Source organism: Battus philenor, unplaced genomic scaffold, assembly GCF_028537555.1.
Source record: "Battus philenor isolate CCGP_79_NKW_IND1 unplaced genomic scaffold, ilBatPhil1.0.hap1 SCAF_9, whole genome shotgun sequence".
NCBI classification, from domain to species: Eukaryota; Metazoa; Arthropoda; class Insecta; order Lepidoptera; family Papilionidae; genus Battus; species Battus philenor.
The window spans coordinates 209988-227758 of record NW_027181759.1 but is presented as its reverse complement, the minus strand read 5'-3'; the positions used below and the strand labels follow the sequence as shown (position 1 = coordinate 227758).

Below are 17771 nucleotides of genomic sequence, written 5' to 3'. Positions count from 1 at the left end.
TATAATATATAAATACTAGACCGGATTTGTTGCGGGCTCTTAGATCGCTGCGTTTGTAATCCGGGTACCTCGTGTTGATTGATGTTTTAGGGTGTGTTAGTAGGGTGGACATAATTGGATTATGTTTTCTATAAAACTGAACGAGTACAGGTTGAATAAACAAATAAGATTTCCTTTCACTATACTATTGTTTCTGTAGATATTTTAGCTATGGGAGTATTTTACAGCTTCATCCAAGTTCAGTTCACAGAACGGAAGGGTCCCTGAACTTACTAAAGAAGTATTCCAGCTGCACGTTAACACACACACAGAGGCAGCACCGCTATACGTGTAAGCGTATAGTGTAATATGTGTGTGTGAGGCTGGGGATGGCAGCGTGGACCACTCAGCAATCTAAGTAAAGATTCGGATCCTACCTCGGATCGCTCACGCTGTGGCGAGAAATCATCCCCAGAAACGGACCGGATAGTTTGATGTGTAATGTCTGACTTTGTTGTGTCGAGCACGAGTCTCGCAGGTAGAATGGATGTTGTAGCTTGCAGTGTTGTAAGTATCTGCAGCGTGTATGGTGTGGCGCTTGGATTGTGGAAACCCTGCGATGTGATCGACGGAGACGTCTTTACGACGCCTCTTCGTCATCTTTTGGAAGGTACGGGGAGAATAATGAGATGCGCTCGCTACGAGAAGTTTGGGTTTCCTTCCATTGCTTTGACACAAAATATATAATTCTTAGAATATTTTATCTTGCCACAACAATGACTTTGTATACATATGACAGTAAATAACAATCCAAAGCTGCCTTTGCTCAAGGTAAAAGATATCTTTAAGCAAGCTCCGGTATTTTTTTAAATTGAAAAACAGTTCATGCATGTGTACCACCGCGGAATGGCGTTGAGTCATAGTTAACGCTAGGAAATCGCCTGAGTCACGCACAGTTAACTTCGCACCGCGTCAGTGTCAGATTGTGCGGCCGATGTTTGCGAAGTGGTCCATCGCGCAGGAGTCGTAAGTGTAAACACGGTCTTTATTTATTCTGATATATCCTTAGTATTAATGCAGCAGAGTTACGGTTGCTGTTGACAATAAGCCTTTTTATAAGTTGGTTACTACAAGTGTTTACGGATCATAATTTTAACTATCACATCGCGGTTAAATATTGATTAATTAACTTTACAAGCCATTTCTTCATTTACTTTTGTAAACAAATAATTTATTCTAAGTTCGTAGTAAATTTGGTGTACATCTTCAAGTAACACACACAATTGGTATCGTGCCTTTTTTACATATTATATACCTTACCTATATGGTGTATTATTATATAAAAATGTTACCATTAACGTGTACCATTTAGCAATTAATAAATAAATAAAATGCCTCGCCGAGTACGTCAAGTTATTCGAAGTATTCCCGGCGCTGGAGTGTTGCAGATAAGGCTGCGCACGCCTCCGCTCGCTATCACATATTTAGTTAAGCAATAGATATTACGCAATCGGCAAACTGATAAGTTTCGTTGTAATTGTCTTTATCAAATGGATTATCGGGATTGCGGGAAATCCTTAACGAACACATGTATTGGGTCTTATGACTGTGAGTAATACAAATAATAAGGCATCGTGTAATGATAGCGACAGGTGGTTTACATGTTAAGTAACAGAAATGGAATTAATGTGCTCACTAAATTAAAAACAGTGTTTAAAATCACATTTCTATTTTATTAATAATTCAGGTATTTCCAACAAGTCCGTACAATCCAGTTGCGCTGCGACATACGTCACGCGATACGCGGCGAGCGAGCGCGCGGCGCGCGTGTGTGCGTGCGGCCGCGGGGGAATCCCGCCGCGCAAATTGTTGGCTCTGCTTTAGGTTCTGTTTCATTTCAGCTGAATTACTAAATTGGTCGGATGTCGTCAGCGGTTATGCGTGAATTGTTGTTGTTTTTATTGGTTAAATGTCGCGATACCAAGTAACATGAACGACTTTCACTATCGCATAATAACAACTATGACTCAATAGTACATAAAAACTTTGATATTAATAAGTAACATAGTATCGAGGGGCACCGATGCGTCCTAAGGCCTTGTCATGCACCGTGGTCTACAACCAAAGGATTTAAATTGATTTGGATACCACATAATCCTGTCCATTTAGGTTTAACAATTTTATTTTTAACTTTGAATCATTTATAGCATCATCTGCATACGTCTCGTAAAGAATGCCAGAACACAATTCGTTTAAAACTAGAAACAAGTGACATCTGTGAATTCAATATATAATTTCGATTATAAAAATATGAAATTTTCATATGCGGTCTGATCTCAGCAAAGCCGAAGTGTCTTCTACACATACCCGCCGCCTCCCCCATTAATTTTGTGATACAGATCTCGTATCAATTGTGTTCTTTCTCAGGAACTTCGCTCCCCACACTACCACGACCTTCGAGCGGCAGATTAAATAGTTTTTACATCTCGTGTCGTAATTGAGGTCGTTAACAACTTCCGCAGTACATCAGGTTTCGTTGTATTTTGTAAGGTGCCTCTCACGTGTCGTTTCTTCAAGGTAACGCAGCTGCTGTCGGTCGCCGGGAAAATATGACCCAGAGTCCCCTTTTGAGAGGTCTGTATGGTCACACTAGCTTTACTATCTATATCACCCTCAAACTTCGACCTTTCGACGGAAGATAAAAGACTCCGCGATGGTACTCATTCCGAAAACTACTAAAAGGGACCCACACAAAACATTTTATTTGTCGGAGTCAGTGAAAACAAAGCGATTCGGACGGAAGAAAGAAGAAGTGAAACAGTGACAATAGCCGAGATAGTGGAAGCGTTCAGTTATATCGAGCGGGCGGACGACGGTGACACGCGTCTAGACAATCTTCGAGTAAATGTGAAGGAGTCGGCGGTATTCTCCCTGCGCTCCGAGCAAATAAAGTCTGCCTGAATAAAGCAAGATCTTAACCCAATCCCGAACCTACAGTCCGTAACAATATAACAAAATCTTTACTAACTTTTCAACATCCAATGTAAAAAGTAACCGAATTAAAAACGCTCCGGGAATTGGGTCAAACACGGCCGACCTAAATAAAGAAAAGAAACTGTGTGTCGATTAATTACTTCGAAGTTCACTTAAGAGCTGCTCTATCTCGTGTATAGTTTTGTTTAATCATCTCTATATTACATAAGTCGAAAATACTTAATGTCCCGAAATACGCAACTTAAATACGGTGATTGCTTGCAGGTGTAACAGCTTCACTGTGTAAGTGTATAGACTTATTGTAATTGCTGTAAGTGAAGTAATAAATAATGTAATGATAATATAGTAAAATCCTTTTAATAATTCAGATATACAAACTTGTACTTTCTACAGAAGCAATGGTAACCTCCACCATCAAATGCAGTTAACGCACATCGGAATGTAAGTTATAAGTAATTGTATTTCAATAATGATTAAAACAAGATATATGTTTTAACGGTGGATTACAATAACATGTAACGCATTACAGTGACTGAGTTAAAATATGTCATGAACTCGAGTAATTGACGAATAAGTGATGTAACACATCAAATATTGGAACGGAACTGTTGAAGACAGCTGGTTGACGGATTCTGATGAAGCAAGGATACTTGACAGTCAGTTAAGCGAACAGACAGAAAGAGCGACTATGTTAACTTAGATAGTCAAAAGATGACAAAGATCACCTACGTAGCTCGAAGCAATTTCTGTCTGAACTGAGTGGGCAGGGCCCGTGCAACCAGTGACCATTGCGGCCAAAAGGTTCTAGAGCGGCGACCACCAGCCTGTGGGCACGGTTGGGCGACCACTAGATGGAGCGAAACAATAGTTAAGGCATCTTGACGCTCTTTGAAGGACTCCTGTGCCTTGCAATGGGCGTGTATCAGCTGATATGAATAAATGAATGCTTAATCGGGAACTGACAAACGGGGACATTCACGAGCAGTGGCCTGGACTCATCGGCGCCTATTCATCGTCTAAATGCTAATAAACTTATATAAAATTCAACTATCCGCTCCGTATTCACGCGTATTTAGCGAGAAAAATACGAAGAGAATCGGATAAACAAAGGGAACTTAAGAAAATTCGCACAAAGGACGCTCCCGGCACCCGGAAGCGGGCTCTCCTACTAATCAATATAATAGAGCCACTATGAGAAAAAATGTATACGTATATACATCTGGCCTCACGGATACACGCGGTGCGAACGAAAGTAAGCCTTAACGCTTAGTGCGTAGAGTAGATAACCGCGCATTCCGCCGCGCCGGGCTGCCCTAGTTATAAATAGATTTTCACGAAAAAGAAATGTTACAGGGACTCGGTGCACGTCGCGCAGAGTAGGCCGCGCACAGAGCGACACTCGGTTTTCTCCAGGCTCCACACAATTTGTAACTCTTATCGACAGCTGCGTACACTTTTACGATACACTATATTTTTCATGTGATGAATTTTTAGTTCAAATAAATTGGTTTTTTTTTTTTAACTTGACTGGCTGCTCTAAGTACTACATTAAGGATATTTATTTATATAATACACTTTACAGGTCAGTAAAGATATACCAAAGTGTATTATAACAAAAAAAAAACTAAAATGGATCGTCTCGTATTATCATCCACGGCAATATTAAACAGACAACTGCAATATGGAAATAGTAAAAGGCAAAAATATTGTGAAAGTTATTAAAAGAACACTCGTCTGAATTTTTTGTAGGCTCGTCTCAGACCAGTCTGCGTTTGTAGCCGTCGTAGCCTTAAAGAAATATTCATTATAAACAGTGGAGGTCAACTTGGTTGTAGTTTTTAACAAAGTTACACGCGGCGGTGTTTCAGCATAAGGATGCGAATTTCAGAGCATAGATCTATCTAAAACATATGTAGGAGGGATATAATATGATCTCCACGCTTGGATGGCTGGTTGACTATCGCAGTGCGGTGTTATGGTACTCAGAGGACATGGCTACCCATCCACTGTAAAATCGTTTGTAAGAGCATTCCTATTGTATATTATATAAAATTATATTTCAGGAATGGAACTCGCGACCCACTTTCACTAGTCATAGTTTCACAAAATGAATGAATAGATATTTAAATAAAAAAGTTGGTGGAAAATTTTAATCGAGAGGCAATATATCATTATCTATGTTTAAGTTCACTTAATCGACCGTCACAGATTTACAAACTGACGATTAGGAGCCGATAAGGCGGTCGATGCGCACAGGGCTTGCGTTAAAACATAATTATAGATGCTTAGATCATTTACTTGTTAAGTATAAACCTCTTGTCAAGTATAAACATCGGGTATCTAGTTTTAAACAGTTGATTTATGTTATTAAAAGAGACCAATACATGTTAAAAATGTGTATCAAGGGTTTATGATATGACATAGGCCTCTCCCATGGATTTCCAATATGTCCAAACGGTAGCGGCCTGCATGCAGTGCCTTCCTTGCGGATATCGATGCTTTCCGCACCCCGGTGTCCATTCCAGAAACTCAATTCCAGAAGTTCAATATATATATGTATATATATATGTTTTATCTTTTAATTTACATAAATCTGCAATTAAGGAATCTACTTAATAACTTTTTATTGACTTTATTATGAGGTCTCAGTAACAAACTACCAAATGGTAGGATTTTTATGTTTACATTCTTTATATCACATGTAATATATAAAAGATTCTTATTCAACTAATAATCGTTTTAAAAAATGTATGTATATACATATAAACCTTCTTATATTCTGTCTAACCATAGGACCTACAAAACGCGAGGACACCCTTTAAAGTCCTTTTCAAAATATAACATAACTAAGGAGATATTGGGTTTATTTTATTCAATTTAAAATTATCATACTTAAATATGGTGTAATTAACACGAAAATTTAAATGATTTTGTTGAAAATTGTTAGTTTAATTATCATATCAAATACTTCTCGGTGGAAAACCCCCGCACGATAAATCTGTTATCCAAAATTTGACGAACATTGTCCGAGCCGGGACGCAGCTGGCGACGGCTGCGCACGCGCAACAGCGACTAATTATTTACCGGATGACATTATCCGCCGGTCGGTGCGGAGATGTGCTAATTAACGAGTCAGTGCGTGTAATCAGGCTCACTAATTGGGCCGCGAGTTTTACGTAAACACGGGCGTGGCGTGCTTGAGGATCCAATTATTGACTGCCTAGCCAGCTGACCCCTAGCATTTTATAACATAACTGAAATCTTTACGGGTGATACGTGTTATAAATTACTTCGTCAGGTTCAGTATGAGAAGGAGACAGCCTCCCTCGCAGATAAATCACGTTCGCAACAGTTTAGAGGCGATTCTGTGAGTGCCCTGCCGAGATCAACAACAGATATTCTTATGAGATTGACTTTGTTTATTAAAATATAGAAGAAGTACTTTAAAATTAAAGAGAGAACAATTGCCGAGAGGTATTACTTGGTGTCGAGCTCCTGGAGAATAGATTTGAAACCATAGCCGTAAGGAAGCGGTTTTATTGTTTAAGTTGCAGGCTCTGGCGCTCGCTAACCTTGCTCTAATTTCTCCGGACCACACTCTCACAGACGCAATTAAGTCGCGTACGGCGCTCGGGGGGCGCGACGGGGCCTGCAGCCCCCGGGGGCGGCCAGGGGAAAAAATGCGCGCCGAGCGAGAGGAAAAAAGAAATATGCGGAAACAAGTTCTAGCGACACGTGACTCCGAGTTTCCCAGGAGCGTTGCCATGGCGACCGCACAGCCGGCGCTCGTTTATTTCTGCCGGGAGCTCGGCCGGCGCCGCTGTTTCTCTCCCTTCGAGTCGAGAGGGTTTCGTGCGACACTCGAGCGGTTGCCGCCGCTGCGAGTCGAGTGCCGAACTATGTCATTTGTAATGAACATTTGCACTAAGAATTTACTTCGAAACTGACCCCCCTTGTGTTTTTCAAATTGACTCCATTCGTGGAGATGACCCGTTTGTTACTGTTTAACAAAAATGAAGATCCACTGGGATCTTTTTCCAAAGACACGTATTAACTAGCGCTGAATACTACATATCTATTTAAAGACTGAGCACGTGGCAGTAATACTTTGTACAGCTTTAAAAAATATCGCCTCGGTCGCAAGACACCGTTGACTAGCTACATTTTTAAATGTTCTATATTTATCCACGTAAACACATACAGACTGCTCACACAAATATCCTGATCACGTGATATAACACTTTTCTAAATAATTTTCCAATCTGACTTATGAAAGCTAAGACAAAATTAAATGGTATTAATTGTTTCATTCGGTCTGTCCTTACATATTTTCGACTGTATGGTCTCCCTATTGATATAATTTTAATTACAATATTATTGTACGCCTGTTTGTACGTGGGTTTGTGCGAGCCGCAGGACAAGTTATTCCAAGTGGCGCGTGTATGGCAGCGGAAGTGAGTGCGGCCCTTAAGGCAGCCCGGCAACGTGAGCGGATGGGAAAAAATCTATACGAAGGACATAGGGCGGGGGCCGCCCGCCTTCGCGCCTCCTGGCGGAACTGTATCGGCTTTGCAAAGGTGGTAGGCAGAGAAGTGTTTCCGTGAAAACATTTCAATTAATACGCTTTAAACAATGTTCTTTTCTAGTATGCAATAACGGGCAATACATTTGCTTGTTGGTGAAATTAAACACAAGATACTTAGTGGACTAATAAGAAATGTCATCTTGAGATAGACGTTGGCGCTAAATAGTTTAGTATATAGTGGTAAATTCAATTGCACAAACGTAACAAGCATTGCCGCTTGAAACTCAGCATTCCTAATCGTTCACTAACAGCTGAATCCGAGGTGTTATAAAATGACCTTATTCGTATCGAATCTCGCCGACCGAATCAGGTAACCTATCTATGCTCTGCTAAGGCCCATGAGCTCACAAATTTTGTTACAAAATAGATTTGCAGAGCCATCAGCGTCTTATCATCTCCGATCCATAGACAACGTGCTGGAATAAGAGAAACGAGTGAAGTATGCCTCTTAGACATCATTTACATTATTTTATAAATCCAAAACTTTACATGCATACTCATACATTCAGTCAGACAGACATTCAGTCTTGGCTATGATTCAATTCGTAGCTTTGTATGTAAAACGTATGTCATATCGAAAACATAGTATCGGTTGTAATGCTTTTCAATGCCAATATTGTTAGATATATTTTCTGGTGCGTGAATAAATAATTTTGAAGATTTTTCAACCCGAGAACAGGTAACGTACAATTGGTAATTTGAGATACAAGGATTTTCAAAATCGTTGCTACCATTGGGATTTATTTATAGATATTAAAAAAAAAAACGCACTGAAGATTGTAATTTTCTATTTGCATAAGAACCTTCTACAAAGTTTTAGAGAACTAAAAATAAATAGGTTAAGCCGTTTTCAAGTTGTAACGCGACTACGAGAAATAGAAACAAAAACGAAAAAACTCTTTTTAAGTGATATATATATATTTTACATACGAGTTCTTGCCATGAGATTAAATAATCGGTACAAACCTTTTATATCAACCTCTCCCATCGCCGGGACAGTCATCAGAGAGAGAGAAAGAGAGAGTGGCACTAAACGAGACAGTGAGAGGGATTCATTCAGTGCCGCGTAAATAAACAGTTAGATAATATTTACTGCGGGAGTTCACTCAACTTTCCTAGTTTATCAATAAAAATACATTTCCTACGGTGCGCAAAGGACGGCAGCATACGCCGCGATAGGTGTGTGTAACAAGGACGAAGTATAGCCTAGTTTCAGGGCTTGTAGGTCACGCCTGGCTTACTACACACGAATTCCTCCGCCGCCTCGTGTTTACCAACAAAATTGTTCGAATTATAAAAGGAAATATCTACATGTCGCGACAAGTCAAACTCAGCTTTATATTAACATAAATACGATACAAATTTGATTCTATAAATGTTCAAGGTGTGTGGTTTTATATGCCCTATAAAGTCTAAGGTCAAAACAACATTGGACCCGTAGCGCCGTCTCTGCGGGCATGTCGGTCACAGCGATCGCGAATGCTCTTGTTCCTATTTAGTTATTATTCCTACAGGTGGGTACATATTTATATCTGCGGACTGGTTGAACTATACAACGTTTAATTAGGGTCCTTGACCTATTTGGAGTTATGAGACGGTGCGCGACTTCAGATCTTGATCGCTCTTTCTATTTCTGGCAGATGCTGCCATTTATCTGCCAAGACTAATTGCCCACCGCTAGGAAAAGGCATCGGCTCGATACGTAGGCACTAACGAATACTAAACCTGTGTTAGACCGAGATAGAACCTGCGACTTGCGATCCGAAACCACTGCCCTCCAGCCACTACGCTGCTTGTACTTTTGTATATTACATTGTAAATAATTCATAGTGAAGTTTATAATGCAAAACAAAATCAACCGAAACGCAAATGCAATTAGACGAAGTTAACAAAAATTCTTTATTATAAATCTCTGAAAAAAATCCTTATACATCGAATAATTTATAAATAATATCGATTTAAATTACCACTACCACATTAAATATATTTATAGCATGTAAAAAAAACCTAAACAGGTTCTGCCCAAATCTGTTCAGCGCGTAGCAAATTATCTTGACATCTCTACACCAGTATATTTAAAAAAAGAACATCCACTTGTGTTGCTACGCGTAAAACTCGACAACGGCTTCGTTTCCGCCAATTTTTTTTTTAATTTTTGTTATTCGCGAAAAGGTTTGTTATGGTGGGAAAAATATTTACAATTTGCTTGGAATAATTAAATATATCGTGTACCGTGGAGTATATATAACAATAACAAACTTTTTGTACGCAATGGTTGTTTATTTTTAAGGCACTCTGAAATACGTCGTAGATTTTACGAATTCTATTGCGACAGGTGCACGTACTTACAGGACATTACACACGAAACTTGAAACATTGGCTTGTATAATAAACGAAGTTATGCAATGAGGTATTTATTCATTAAAGCCCACAGCTGGACATAGCCATTAAAGGTTACCAACAGAACCAGTTAGACCTATATGGCTGATATCTTCTGAAAGGCCTAACAAGGTCATGTATCCATTTCCCAATCACTCACAAGTTAAGATCATCTGTATATAAGTTGTTGGAATTTGTATTATATAATTTTTGTTTTGTATTTAGATGTAGGCAACACCGCATCACCTAGTTGCAGCCCCAACGTGCTCTGTGCTCGTGCGCGATCTATTCTCAGAACGGCGTGCCGTCGGAAACCGGTTCGGATGCGTTCAGGCATCAACTTCGCGGACGTGTGGATATATCTGCACACCGAACGCCAACGCCATTCAAATGTTTTTACACACACGTTCTGTATTTTTTATCCTCTAAAACAGTTTCACAGGAATTATCATACAATAAGAGTAAAAAGTTCATCGAACAAAACATGTGCAAATACACAAGTGTATTGATGTTTTATACGTTAATACAACATTGCTAAATACGTTTTTAAAACTGAACACAAACACGGCAAGCAGCTTGTGGACTTCTCAGGTTCGGATGCGTTCAATTAAGTTAAAGATTTTCATTACATAGAACCTCATTTTGTTTCTAGTTTATATTAAATTCTGTACGTACAAAATAATCACTTATTTGATGATTTATTTTTATCGATTGTTTGTTATTTCACAGTAGGTCGATTAAATTAGTATTTATTTCATTTTTTTTTATCCAATAGATAAAGGTATAAAATCTTTGCAAATCGCGGTGGTTTTTGCTTACAATGGCACTTAACTCTGACAATTGTTACGTAAAATTAAACAAACAAATCATCTAAATATCAATAATTCAATTAAACATGAGGTTAATTTAAAAAAAGAATTAAACCCCGTACAACAATGTTGTTACAGCGACAGCGCGCCGCCAGAAGCGCACGGTTGTGGTGTAATTAAAAAGCGCAAAGGTCACCGGCCCGAGATCAACGCGCACCAATTCTCGGAACTCGTTATCAACAGCTAAATGCATTCATAAAACATACAGTTTGCTATTTGCCATTCAAAACAAGCCGCTAATGCAACGCAATAAGACCTCCGTTATTAATATAAATTAATTGCGGACTACATCTTCGTAAATGAACAATTAACACAAGCCGGTGGCGTGCGATAAGCGACCCAACCCCGTCGCGATAGGGCCGGCGCTGGTCGCCGCCGCGCGAGGCCGCGCCAAGGTTAAGGCGACGTGTAAAGTCGCACGCCGAGACAATGGCGGCAGGACATGCCGCGATCTTATCTGCCAACTGTTTTTGCAAGCACCTCAGTCCGATGGGCTACGATTTGTTTGTAAGCACACAATGTTATATAATTTTAAAGTTTCCGGGTTATCCCCAACACTTAAACAATTACGCTCTAGCTTCGTATTTTTACGCAACTGGGTTTGACATATCGACATAGCTTTTATGGCTTCATCTGACAGTGAGATAAATTAATTTCACAAAGTTTCGTTTTTAGATTAGCTAGGTAACAACGCTATCCCGGATTACCCTAAAACCCTGGATAAGCTATTCAAAATAGTAACGCACGGAGCTACTTGGATCACATCAGCACAGTGCCTTCACCGAGAAGGTTTAACTACACATAGCTCTGCCTTCCCCCCAGAGGGCCTTCCTTACCAAAATAGAAGAAAAATATATTATTTGATCATGAGAAAACAATATTATACCTTCACTATTTAGCGAAAACAAGTAACTTAAGTACTTAATAGCTTTAAAATGATCAATTATCGTTAGTCGTAGCTTGTCAGAAGTATGAAATATATTCACACCCACTCTATTGTTTGCTACAGGTTTGCGACCAAAGCCCCTACTACGAACGTCATTCGCGGCGAGCGAGTTCGAATCGAGAAAGCGATTCGGGGTTATTAAAATCATCTGTTGTAATATATACGCACGGAAGACGTTACACGTGCGAGTGTTTATTGACAGCGGGAACACTGCGACACGGGAAAGTCGACGGCGAAATATATTTGTAACCGGAGCCATTTTCATTACGCTATTCGTTAAAGAAATTATATATTGTTTTATAGAATAGTAACGGATTCTTGGTTGTATTTAAAATAGTAAATAAATCTTGTCATTTTGTGAGCAAATGAATTTAACGTTAGCATTGGTAAGTTTGATTACTGACCTTGAATTACTATAATAGCGACTACATAATATGTGAATTTAGTTACCTGCGCCACTTGGAAAGATAACATCGCCTCACGCTTCCATAATCAGTTCACTGGCGCTAGTTTGCGTCGGCGATGAAAGTCACAAGCGAGCACTACTATTAAGACAATTGAGATCGAGTTCCGAGTGAATTCTGATTACGGTGGTAGTAAACAACTGCGATAAGTTGACACGTTTTTGCTCTATTGCAGTTTTTCAATGACAAGGTCGGCAATCGCGCGTTTGGCAGCGGCAAGCGATAGCGAACATAAACATAAACTTCGCAATATAATTCAACGCAGTAAATGAACTTATCGATTGTTGGTCATGGACGGAGGACGTTTTTTGTTGCGCGTCCTTCGTGTTCACTCCCAACGGTGACCTCTGGATTTTTTTTTGCATTGAAACGATGTGTTGCACACGAAGATAAAGTATTTATTCAACACTACGAACGATTTATTATATACGGTTTTATATGCCAGAGAAATAGTGTAATACATATAATAATAGAGTCGACGATTTGGGAGAATTTTTGTATGTTTGATTGACAGCATTACCTCTTGTGAGCAACCCTACATATGTCATCTAAATTTATGAGCACTACAACTTACATAAGAACTTGCGACAACGACATTATAAGCATCGGTCGAATTAATTGCGTTCTTTTCATGTCGTTGGTTCGTCGTTCTTAATGTCCTCTTACTAAACTTACAAACATCTATCAATAATTATTTTATGGTAATCCGATATTTACAACATATATATGTTATCACATTTGCGCCAAAATATTCTTTTATCTGCAAAGTGGGTTTTTTCTTCACGTGATATTACAACATTTTGAGTATAAATTCTTTTATTCGACACTTTAAAAAGTGGTTTGGGAATACCATATTCATAATACGCAAGTAACTGTCTTGTTTTGAGACTGAATTGCTTTTTTTTTCAATTTATATACTTTATAGTATTTACCAACAGAACTGCTGCCTGTAAGCTGCCTTCTCTCAATTACTTATCAGTTAGGTCGGGCATCATTGGATTCTGTGATAACAAATACGTGACGGCTACACGTATACATACAACAATGATTTAAATTTTGAAGAAAATTTCAACGAATTTTATTATAAAAAAACATAATTTAGTTTTTCATACAAAATGACAAGATAAATAGTTTTTTTTACTTTTATTTCCGTAGCAACGTTTAGCTTATAATTTCTACACAGAATCAAAACGACAATTTCGGCATTTTTATTGTACTTTCGTCAAACATCATGGAAGGTTTAAATGGAAATAATATCTGGTAAAAATAATAAAACAATTTTATTATCTGATATAAACCACAGCCTTCATAAAAAATAAAAGTAATTAAAGTTATCTTTGAACAGTCATTGTTGTTCATAATTAAGGTATTAAATCAATAAATAAAGTGATCACGCTGTTTTACGAATCACTTATGTTCTTTTATTGTACTGGCACAGACCAATTACTTGGGGCAATACATAATTTGTTATGGCTGCTATTAACAAAACCAACCAATTATATACTCGTCCTGTAATATTTACGGATTTTAATAGTAAGCTTTTGATGTGGTATTATTATCCCCAGATTTGGGTACAAATCTCCTCTCAGAGGGTACGGGTTGTCTCCTTTATTTGCATTTTATGTAATTCGAAAATTCATATTGCAATTGCAATGTGATTGATGTAACACGTGCCAAGTGTGCGTGTCGGGAATCGAACCTACAGCTAACGGTGATAGTCTTCACCACTAGATCAGTGGTGACATGAATTTATTTAAATATAATTATCACCACGTCCCTATTCGCTGGCGAGGCAGCCGGTGTAACGAAGTTGTTAGCAGTGACCTGCCTCGAGCCGACGCCGATGCGACATATATATATATATATATATATATATATATATATATATATATATATGTATATATATATATATATATATATTATTTAAATACATTTGTATTTGAATGTTTGATTAAAATATATAAAAGAAAAATTAATGAAAATGTAGTATTCGTAATATTAGATTATCTATTAGGAAGTTCAATAAATAAATAACATATTAATAAAGCGTATGTTTGTTATGATCCGTAAAGTGATTTCATATACATACTATCTGCCTTAATTCGCTTTGCATGAGTGCTTTTTGTGAGCGTAAATTCATACAATTTATTATTGATAATTTTTACCATGTGCAAAAAACATTTTCCGGACTAGTATTATATTTATCAGAGCTATATGCGTATAGCAATTTGTAATGAACTCCCTCTCTATTCTTTTGTAGAAGGAACTACTAGCTGACTTCTACTCTACAAAAGAAATATTCCCACAAAATTTCAAGTCTCCCAACCTTATGGTTGCAGAGATATCTTGATGAGTCAGTACATAGGTGGAATCTCCTACATGTAAAGTAACAGCTATGACATTTAGCATGAACTGACTTTAGAAACACTCATGTGCATAGAACATCGATATGTGCAATCCTTATAACTAAATACCTAGACTGTTGTCTTTAAATAATTTTAAATATAAGTCGATCCTACTTTATGAGATATGGTTATTACGTTTGTGAAAATGAAATATATATATATTATATATATATTTATACATATATTTACGTTATTTACAGAGAGGTAGGTTGATGATTAAGAATTGCGGCTTGTGGTCGCAGTATTTGTGTATAATTAACGCGCTAACAGTTTATGAAGGAAAACACACGCAAATCGAACTTTAAACATCAACAGCCGCCGTGTGACTCGGCATGTATAGAGAAAAACCCTTACTTTTGTCCCCTCATCCAACAAAGCATCTAAAGTTAATCTTATAATGTCTGTGTTTGTTGCCTATTTTTAAAAACACTTTTGAAACAGATTTGAATATATTAACCAAAACAGGCTAATTTTTGTTTTTACAATGTTGCGAAACATTTGTTAGGTTTTAGCGATGTATTCTTGCTTTAATGTAATTAAACACATATTTAACTTTCATGCGATTGAGTGGTTTTGAAAGTGGTCCCTAGAGGTCTCCAGCGGACCCCGTTAGCATTAAGAGGGTCCGATGAAAATTAAAATAAGTTGTGGATCCCTGAACGTCAGTAAGTACGCGCAAAGTTTCATATAGAAATAACAGCGTAGTGAATTATTATTACTATAAGGGTAATCAAAATAAACATTCATTATGAGTCAATATGTTTTCTTTTCAATCTTTGACATATTTATCTCGTTTGTAGGTTTGTTATGTTGACAATTTTAAAAATAAACCCACGGGTCAAGATTGTTCAGTGGCCACAAGTTTAATCAATTTTCGAACTTCATTAGGTGTACGTTGCCGGCATAAACAATCACATGATACAAATATTTGAAGTTCTTCTAGTTGTTATTATAAGTTTAATTGCGTTCATTAGCACACCGGTACAGACAGTTCTCGGTAATTGTAATTTGTTGTCGCTATCAAAGTAAACAAACGATAAGGGACTAATGTGGCAGCCGGGGGCAATTAACGCGGCCGCCTGAGGACCGGGGCGGCCGTGACGTCAGTGCCTTGTCCATCGGTGAGGACAATGGAGGCAAGGGGTTTAGCACGTTGCACAGTAGGAGTGCAACGCACGGCGCGCGGCGTGTGTATGTGTGTGTGCAAACAGAGTAAAACAATACGAATCAATGAACTCACCTGAACTTTCCCTGCGAATGGTCCTCCCATTTGATAATGGAGGGGCAGTACTTTGGGTCCAGGAGCAGGTTCCTGAGGAACTCGGGCACGGAGACGCTGCGGGGGCGCTTGCAGACCTTGCGGCCGCTGCCCTTGGGGCGGCCGGGCGGGCGCTTGAACATCTTGCGCTTGTCGTCCTCGTCACCGGACTTGCTGCCGTCGCTGCCGTACGAGCACTCGGGCGACGCCGTCTCCGAGGCGCGGAACACGTCGTCGTCGCTGGAGTCGCAGGGCGCGAGCGGCGCTGCCTCGCTCGCTCGGTACTCGCGGTACTCGGCGTGGGGCCGTCCGCGGTGCTCCAAGGAGTCCAGGTCCAGCACCGTCTGCACCGACTCCGGCTGGTAGGGGTCGCCGTCCGCGTAGCGGAACACTGCCGAGTGGCGCAGCAGCTCCTCGTCGAGGCGCGCCTGCAGCCGCTCGTAGATGACGTCGCCGACGCGGCGCGAGACGGCCGGGTCCACGCCGGGGTGCGCCAGCTTGTGCACCAGGTCGTCGCGCTTGAGGCCGCGCAATTCGGTGCCGGGCACGCGGAAGTTGCAGAAGGGCACGTCGTACTCGCAGAAGCCCAGCGTCTGCGCCGCCGTGTCCACGGCCCAGGCCACGGTGTCGTCGGCGCTCCAGTCGGCCACGGGCTTGTACTTCCACTCGTCGCGGCAGTAGTAGTCGCGCGAGTTGAGCAGGTCGTGGTAGACGTTGGCGGCCGCGTCCACCTCGGGCTCCGCGAACGCGTCGTACTGGTCGTAGTAGCCGCCGTAGACGTAGGGAGCGGCACTGCTCTTGCGGAACACCTGGAAGGCGTCGAGGCGCTCGGGCGCCGGGGGCGCGGGCGCCAGGTACGCGTCGCACATATTCTGCTCGTAGGGGCGCGCGTAATCGAGCATGACGGCGTGCGTTGCGGCCGGCGGCTCGCGCTGGAATGAACGCCGCGCGCGTTCCCGCGCCATCAAATACGTCGCGGCGCGTCTGTTCACCGCCGCGCCCGCCGCTCGGCGCGACGCGGCACCTCCGCACTGTTGTTACTCTCTTATTTACAAATATTGAAAACAAATTAGATACCATCGCTATGAAACTAACTTCTACCGCGAAAAAAAAAACTATATTGTTAAAAATAAATTTTCGCCTGTTACATTTGAAACATTCTGACGTACACCTATCTCTCTTTTTACACGAAATAGTATAGTTCACCGGTAAGAATAATTATACCTTTTTACATGAATTTTTGTTGCACGCAAATCACTGAAAATTTCTCTTTTATTTCTAATTTTGTCCGTGTCTTACAGAAATTTATCTAAACAGCGACGAAATACAATTGAGAGAATAAGCGTGCACACTTGTTATCAAATAGCGATGAACTTGTTGCAAAGTTTATTTCCAATTTCTACTTGAATTGTTATGTTTTGTATGGCGGCAGCGATTATCTTACAGTGAGAGTCCGATTGAATTTAAAAAGTGTAGCTGTCCGTGGCAGCCAGCGTACAGGAACTACAAACTGTACGTATCGCTGGCTATACGATACCGAAATATGCTTAAACGACATGAGAGCCACCACCCAAACCTGACGAGGTGTTTTTTTTTTCATAAACAGCTCGTTTTTGGGTACATTTTACATAAAATATATTTTTTTACAGAACTTATTATAATTAACTTAATTTGTGAGAAAAGATGAGAACGCAAATAATTTATTATTTGCACTTCTTCTTGTGAACACCGTGTATTCGTTCATCTTTTATTCTTTACAAATTCTTAATCCTTTCATTCATCCACTTACTTCTGTAGGCTTCCCATCGGAATACTACATGTTTATATTTTGTTCTGCTTAGCTTTATTTTTATTTATTATTTAATTTCCTGTCAGTCTTATACTTCCTGAAT

The 17771-nt window shown here is 39.7% G+C and overlaps 1 protein-coding gene across 1 annotated transcript in view; it reads right to left on the bottom strand.

Annotated features, from left to right (window-relative positions):
• The window catches only part of LOC137932282 (DNA-binding protein D-ETS-4-like), a 33088-nt gene extending 16263 nt beyond the window's left edge, over positions 1 to 16825 (bottom strand). Inside the window, exon 1 of the mRNA XM_068775889.1 lies at positions 15862 to 16825. Within this exon, the coding sequence (XP_068631990.1) occupies positions 15862 to 16781 (920 nt within the window). The 5' untranslated portion in view covers positions 16782 to 16825. The remainder of the gene's footprint in view (positions 1 to 15861) is intronic.
• Between the last annotated feature and the right edge of the window lie 946 nt (positions 16826 to 17771).